The 8,029-nt window shown below is 53.0% G+C and overlaps 1 protein-coding gene across 1 annotated transcript in view; it reads left to right on the forward strand.

Annotated features, from left to right (window-relative positions):
• The window catches only part of FKRP (fukutin related protein), an 8,603-nt gene extending 574 nt beyond the window's left edge, over nucleotides 1-8,029 (forward strand). Inside the window, exons 2-3 of the mRNA XM_008575901.1 lie at nucleotides 17-79; nucleotides 6,533-8,029. Of these exons, the coding sequence (XP_008574123.1) occupies nucleotides 17-79; nucleotides 6,533-8,029 (1,560 nt within the window). The remainder of the gene's footprint in view (nucleotides 1-16; nucleotides 80-6,532) is intronic.

The following is an 8,029-nucleotide window of genomic DNA, read 5'->3' on the forward strand; positions in this document are numbered from 1 at the left end:
CCTGCACTTTATCCAGCACGAGTGGGCGCGCTTTGAAGCCGAGAAGGCCCGCTGGGAGGCCGAGCGCGCTGAGTTGCAGGTGAGCACCGCCCGGGACCCCCGAACCCGCCCCCGGCCCGGCCTCACCCGCCGCCGCCATCTTGGAACAATGGCCGCCGGGACGGCTGGGGGGGGGGGGGGGGGGGGGCGGGGGCGGGGAGGGCGAGCACCAGGCCCGGCGCCAGCCTCGCCCACCCAGGTCGACCCTGAAGGCGCGCACGTGCGTGTAGGAGGACAGGGGCGGGGTGGGGGCGCGCGACCCGAAGAGAGCAAAGGAGACCCAGGCGCTCGCGACGGTCGTCCTCGCAGGAGCGAGACTTTGCGCTCCTCTCCTCCCGCTGCGTCCCGAAGAAAGAGCCTTACCCTTCCAGACCCAAATACCACTCTTCTCAACACTCTGAAAAAAGAAAGACAGGGGTGGTTTCAGCAATGGCCCCATCCTCTCTGATTCGGTAACCCTTCCCCAGCCTGGAGCCCCGCGAGTCTGCCCTCCCCTCCACTTTTGTGGTTATGGAGCCCCAAACCTCTGCCATCTTTACACCAGGAGGAGGTTGCTAAGGTAACCTAAGTCCCTGATGGTCTTTCCGCCCCACCATCATCAGTTACTATAGCAACCTCACCTAGCACTCAGGTAACAAGAACCCCAGCCCCAAGGACACTGATCTCTAAGAGAAACACCTCTTCCCCATAGCATCCAGTTGGCATTACCATGGTAACCATCTCCCCTTCCCATGGTGGGAGGTCCATGGACCAAACCAACAAGGTATATTTATTTAGAGGAGGAGATGCTCTGCTGAGGGGCAGTTGCTATGGTTACAGGGAAGCGAGAAATAGGCAAGATCAAGTCCTGGTTACTATGGTAACAGGACAGCCCCTATTAGTGACCCTAGAACCCAGGCCCACCTTGGTAGGGAATATTTTAGGATTATCTCGTGGGGGTGGAGTGTCTAGGGAAAGGGTTGTCATGGTTACACTTTTTGTCACTTCTAGCCCTACCTTTTCGGGACATGTTCATGAGAGAGGGATGGTTACAGGTTGCTTTGACAGCTTACATCTCTTCCACCCACCCCACTCCTGAGACCACCCCCCCAGGTGGTGCCCGAGCTTATGGAACTTCAAAAGAAAGTGTTCCCTGACCTTCTAGTTGTCACTTTTGTAGGTAGAGTGAAACTGTGCTCTGTCGGACAGATTTGGAATTTCCGGTTTTGTTGTGCTGATTGGGGTTTTCTGGTTCTCCTTCCCTCAGCAGTGCACCTGAGCTAGGCTGGACCTGCCTCCCTAGAACTCCCTCAGCCTGCGACCTAGAAGGTAAGAAGTCCCTCAGCGTCACCAGCACTTACGTGGAAACTGCCCTTTCCTCATCCCCAAAGGCTTTCCCACATATCTCAATTTTTTCTGCCCATTCTACATAAATGAGGACTGAGACTCAGGCTGGGAGAACCCAGGCCTGAAGCGAATCTGTATCCACTTACATTCTTTTGTGGGGAATAGAGAAACAGATTAGGTCTCAGCTTAACTGTCCTCTCCTTCCCTGACCACCTTTTCTAAAGCAAGCCCCCTGTTTTCTTCTCTCATGCCCCCTGCTGGTTTCCTGCCCTTTCTATAAGTTGGTTTTTGTCTGTCTCATATCTGGAGGGCAGACCCAATGACTAGCTTGTTCATCCAGTATCCTTAAAACACAGGGTCTGGCACAGAGAGCACTCGATAAAGATAAATATCTGTTGACTTAATGAGTTGAATTCATTAATTAATGTGCCATACTGAACTTTGGAAGCACCTGTCAGGTTAGGGGTAGGGAAGGCTCACCAGAGATGGATTGGGAGTTGGGTTGTCTGAGTGCACCCAAGAAAGACAGCAGAGTTTATTGGCTTAAAGCATGACTCTGAAGCCAGCGTTATAGATCAAATCCTGGGTGTACCACATCTCAGCTGTGACCTTGAGCAAGTGACTTTGCCTCTCTGTGTCTCAGTTTCCTAATCTTTAAATGTGATCATAACATGAGGATGAAATGAGTGAAAACGTATAAAGTGCTGGGCTGGCTGGTTAGCTCAGTTGGTTAAAGCATGGTGTTATAACACCAAGGTCAAGGGATCGGGTCCCTGTACCGGCCAGCCGCCAAAAGAAAAAAAATAAATAAATACATGTAATGCACTTAGAACAGGGCCTGGCACATTGTGAGCTGCTAAAATTGTTGATATTATCATCCTGATTCAGAAAAATGTAGAACATTCAGAACTTCAAAATCATCGTTTCAGCCATCTTGCCTCAATGAAGGGGTCTGTAGCTCTTACAGTTTGATGAAACCAAGATTGACCCTAGATGATTCCTTTCTCCTTCTCCATTGTCCTCATACCCTCACCAGCAGGTGGCACCTCCTTATCTGGCCATCAAACCTGTTGGTGTCTGAGGACCCAATGTCTGTCCTCTGCCCTCCTGGGCATCTCCTGGCCGAGTCTGCCAGACAGAGTGTGGCAAGAGCCAGGGCCTTGCAGGTGAAGTCCTGGGTTCTGGTCCCTGCATTCTTCCCATGTCTGAGCCACATGTTCCCCATCTTAACAATTCAAGTCACTCATTCATTCAATACATATTTATTGGGCTGGCCTGTGGCTCACTTGGGAGAGTGTGGTGCTGATAACACCAAGGCCACGGGTTCAGATCCCTATATAGGGATGGCCGGTTAGCTCACTTCGGAGAGCATGGTACTGACAACACCAAGCCAAGGGTTAAGATCCCCTTACCAGTCATCTTTAAAAAAAAAACAAAAAAAACCCACAAACATTTATTGAGCACCTACTATGTGCCAGGCACTGAGCTGTGCTCTGGAGATACAGCAGAGAACAAAACAGACAAAGTAGATTTCTGCCTTTGATGAGGTCTCCAACAATAAACAAGATAAGTAAAATCCATGTGATAACTAGTAGGGGAGAAAAATAACGTAGGGACAGGAAATACGAAGTATGTGGGTGATAGGGAGATGCATTTTTAAATAGGATGCCAAAGGAAGGTCTCACTGGAAAATGACATTTGAGCAAAGACCTGAGGGCCATGGGGGCGGAGCCATGCGGATACCTGGGGGAAGAGCATCCAGACAGAGATAACAGGCATTTGTGCAGCTGGAATGTTCCAGGTGTGTTTGAAGAATGGGGTTTGGTGGCTAGTGTGGCTGGAGCTGACTGAGCAAGTAGGAAAGGATAGGACACCATGTAGGGCCTTGTGGACCATGGTGAGGACATTGGCTTTTCCTTTGAGTGAGATGTGACCCACAGAAAGGTTTAAGCAGAGGCAGGACAGGATCTAATTAGAGTTTTAACAGGATCCCTCTGGGCACTGAATGGGGAACATACTGTAGGGGACAGGGCAGTAGCAGGAGGATAGTCTCTTACTCTGACCTTCCAGGATTTGAAGATTTTATTTATTTATTTATTTTTAATTTATTTATTTTTTTCTATATAAAGATGACCGGTAAGGGGATCTCAACCCTTGGCTTGGTGTTGTCTGCACCACGCTCAGCCAGTGAGCAAACCAGCCATCCCTATATAGGATCCGAACCCGTGGCCTTGGTGTTATCAGCACCGCACTCTCCTGAGTGAGCCCCAGGCCATCCCCCGATTTGAAGATTTTAAAACTAAGGGTGTCATCTGTGCTACTGTGTACCTCAACTGTAAGACTCTGAGTTTTTTTTGTTTGTTTGTTTTTTTAAGATGACCAGTAAGGGGATCTTAACCCTTGACTTGGTGTTGTCAGCACCACTCTGTCCCAAGTGAGCTAACCGGCCATCCCTATATAGGATCCAAACCTGTGGCTTTGGTGTTATCAGCACCACACTCTCCCAAGTGAGCCACGGGCTGGCCCTAAGACTCTAAGATTTTTTTTTTTTTTTAAAAGATGACCGGTAAGGGGATCTTAACCCTCGACTTGGTGTTGTCAGCACCACGCTCAGCCAGTGAGCGAACCGGCCATCCCTATATGGGATCCGAACCCGTGGCCTTGGTGTTATCAGCACCGCACTCTACCGAGTGAGCCACAGGCCGGCCCAGACTCTAAGATTTTTAAGAGCCTGAAGATTCTGTGGTTCTAAAGCTTCCTGCCCTGCAATAATGTGAGTTCCGTGAGGGCTAGGATGTTGTCTGTGACTCTGTGTCCTTTGCTGTATCCCCCCTGGTGCCTAAAACAGTGGCTGGCATGTTGTAGAAGTTCAACAAATAGAATTTGAAGGATTGAAGGAAAGAAGGATCAATCTGAGGTCCAGAAGGCAGTTACAAGTTTCTAAAGATTAGAGTCACTCATAAAACGCAATTCAGATTCAGGCTCGATCAAAGAAGGGCAAGTAGGACTGGAGTGGGAAAAGAGGAAAGGGGGATAGGAGAGCATTCTTGCCTTGCAAGAGAGAGAGAGAGACAAGGAGGCAGGAAGACAAGGGCAGGGCCCAAGGCACATTGCAGTAGGGCAGAGTTTGGCTCCAGGGACCTGTGTGGACTTTATAGACACACGGAAACCCTAATCCTGGCCATCATTTTTTCACTGAGTGCATTCTCAGTACCTGGCCATATGCTGGGGACACAGCAGTGACTGAGACAGCACTAGCTGTGCTCTCCCAGGTCTCATGGTCTAGTGGGGTAGACAGATCCATCTCTACACAGTGACAAACTGCATTGGAGTCTGAGGTGGGGGCAGCCTAGAGGAGGCTCCTGACCCAACTGGGATTCAAGGAGGGCTTCCTGGAGGCATCTGAGCTGAGGCCTCAAGCATAAGTAGGAATTCTCTAGAAGAGGTATGAGGAGAAGGGGTGTTCAAGAGACAGAAGGAACAGAATGCACAATCACTTAGAAATAAGACCTGTTTGAGAAAAAGCTCAGGGCAACTTTGAGAGTCTAAGGGAGGCATGATAAGAGACAAGGCTGGAATGGTGGGCAGGCGAGTAGAATGGTGTAAGGAACTTAGATTTTCTCCCCCCACACTGGGGGCCATGGCAAATTCTGAGCAGGGGAGGGAAAGGTCAGATTTGTGCTTTAGGAAGACCCCTCTGGATAGCAAGAGGAGGAGACTTGGCCAGGAGACCAGGGGGAAGTGAGGTGGGAATCTGGGTGGACCTGGATTGAGGGGGGAGCTGTGGAAAAGGGGAGGGGGGTCAGAAGTATTTAGGAGGTAGGAAGATTCGGTGGGTCTCCAATGCGCCCTGTCTCTGGGAGAGGCAGAAACCCATAGAAGTCCTTCATGGGGAAACTTTTTTTGAGCACCTGCTTGTAACCCAGAAAGAACTACATCTCCTGTTTTGGAGACCAGCCAAATCTTCAAAGTTGTGATAGGGACATCTGGGGCTTGCTTGGAAGTATGGCCAATGAATGGGGAGGGGTTGTGTCCTAATGTTGGCAGCCTTTTTTGATGCGACTCATTCCACTTTAATAAAAAATTTTTTAATTGTAATAAAATACACATAACATAAAATTACCATCTTAACCATTTTTAAGTGCACAGTTCAGTAGTGTTAAGTACATTCACATTGCTGTGCAAGCAAACTCTAGAACTTTTTCATCTTGCAAAATTGAAACTCTATATCCATTAAACAATTCTCTCTTTTCCCTCCCCCCCCAGCCCCTGCCAACCACCATTCTGTTTTCTGTCTCTATGAGTTTGACCACTCCATTTAAAAATTAAGTCTTCTGAATTTTTTTTCTTTTTTTTTTTTTTTTTGGTGGCTGGCCAGTATGGTGATTTTTTTCTTTTTTTTTTTTAAATTTAAACATTTCTGGCATTTTTTGAAAAAACAAAATGATCTACCTAACCATCAGGAAGGTGACTGGATGGCACAGGATTTGAGGAAGTGAAAAGGAGGCAGTAGGGGAGGGGCTTGAGGGTAATAATTGGGGGATGCAGCATCAGCCTACCCTGGAGCCAGGGCAGGGTGTTGGGGGAAATAGAGAGAGAATCATGAGTGGCTTCCTGGAGGAGGCAGTGATAGAGAGGAAAGTTCAAGTGGGATTTAGGAATGGGATTGGGGTGTTTATAACTGAACCCAGATCTGAATGAGAAGTTTACAGAGAATAAGCAAAAGGTGGGATTGAACAAGGAAGAAGGGAAGGTAATTCATTTGAAAAAAACTGAGCACCTAGTGTGTACCTGGCTCTGTGCTGGATGGCACTGGGGACCCAGCAGTGACCAAGACAGGTTCAGGTCCTGCCCTCATGGGTCTCACAGTCCAGTGGGGGGCACAGACCCTTCTGTGCACAGTGATGACTTAGAGTGGTCAGGCTGGGGTGGGGGGGGGGAACCCAGGGGGCTGAAGGAGCCCAGAGGGGATGCATGACCCAGTCTGGGAGGGGTCCTAGAGGAGGGGGAAGTCAGAACTGAAACCAAATAGGGAAAAGAAGAATTGAGGAAGCTGGGGGAGAAGGACAAGGCTGAGGGTTGGGGGGCCAGGGGGAAGCAGTTCTGACAACCAGCTCCAGCCTGCACTTTCATTCCCCTCCCCAGGATGTGCCAGAGGCCCAGCTAGGGCCTGACCTTGGCCCCATGCGGCTCACCGGCTGCCCTGGCAGCCGCCATAATTCTCAACCTCCTGGTTCTCTTCTATGTCTCGTGGCTGCAGCACCAGCCCAGAAACTCCCGGGCCCGGAGCCCCCGTCATACATCTGCCACCGGCCCCCGTGTCACTGTCCTGGTGCGGGAGTTCGAGGCTTTTGACAACGCGGTACCTGAGCTGGTGGACTCCTTCCTGCAGCAGGACCCAGCCCAGCCCGTGGTGGTGGCGGCCGACACGCTCCCCTACCCGCCCCTGGCCCTGCCCCGCACTCCCAACGTTCGCCTGGCACTGCTCCAGCCCGCCCTGGACCGGCCCTCCACGGCCTCACGCCCCGAGACCTACGTGGCCACCGAGTTCGTGGCCCTGGTGCCTGACGGGGTGCGGGCCGAGGCCCCTGGCCAGCTGGAGCGCATGGTGGAGGCGCTCCGGGCCGGAAGTGCACGCCTGGTGGCCGCCCCCGTCGCCACAGCCAACCCTGCCAGGTGCCTTGCCCTGAACGTTAGCCTGCGGGAGTGGACCGCCCGCTATGGCCCGGCACCAGCAGCGCCCCGCTGCGATGCCCTGGATGGGGACGCCGTGGTGCTCGTGCGCGCCCGCGACCTCTTCAACCTCTCGGCGCCCCTGGCCCGGCCAGTGAGCACCAGCCTCTTCCTGCAGACGGCCCTTCGCGGCTGGGCGGTACAGCTGCTGGACTTGCCCTTCGCTGCAGCGCGCCAGCCCCCGCTGGCCACGGCTCACACGCGCTGGAAGGCGGAGCGTGAGGGGCGCGCACGGCGCGAGGCACTGCTCCGCACCATGGGCATCCGCCTGGTGAGCTGGGAGGGCGGCCGGCTGGAGTGGTTTGGCTGCGGCAAGGAGACCCCGCGCTGCTTCGGCACGGTGGTGGGCGACACGCCAGCCTACCTCTACGAGGATCGCTGGACACCGCCGTGCTGCCTGCGCGCGCTGCGCGAGACCGCCCTCTACGTGGTGGGCGTGCTGGAGGCCGCGGGCGTGCGCTACTGGCTGGAGGGCGGCTCGCTGCTGGGGGCAGCCCGCCACGGGGACATCATCCCGTGGGACTACGACGTGGACCTGGGCATCTACCTGGAGGACGTGGGCAACTGCGAGCAGCTGCGGGGGGCTGAAGCCGGTTCTGTGGTGGACGAGCGCGGCTTCGTGTGGGAGAAGGCCGTAGAGGGTGACTTCTTCCGCGTGCAGTACAGCGAGAGCAACCACCTGCACGTGGACCTGTGGCCCTTCTACCCCCGCAACGGGGTCATGACCAAGGACACATGGCTGGACCACCGGCAGGATGTCGAGTTCCCAGAACACTTCCTGCAGCCTCTGGTGCCCCTGCCCTTTGCCGGCTTCGTGGCACAGGCACCCAACAACTATCGGCGCTTCCTGGAGCTCAAGTTCGGCCCTGGAGTCATCGAGAACCCCGAGTACCCCAACCCAGCACTCCTGAGTTTGACGGGAAGTGGCTGA

The sequence above is a fragment of the Galeopterus variegatus genome, unplaced genomic scaffold (assembly GCF_000696425.1).
Source record: "Galeopterus variegatus unplaced genomic scaffold, G_variegatus-3.0.2 Scaffold1254, whole genome shotgun sequence".
Classification (NCBI taxonomy): domain Eukaryota; kingdom Metazoa; phylum Chordata; class Mammalia; order Dermoptera; family Cynocephalidae; genus Galeopterus; species Galeopterus variegatus.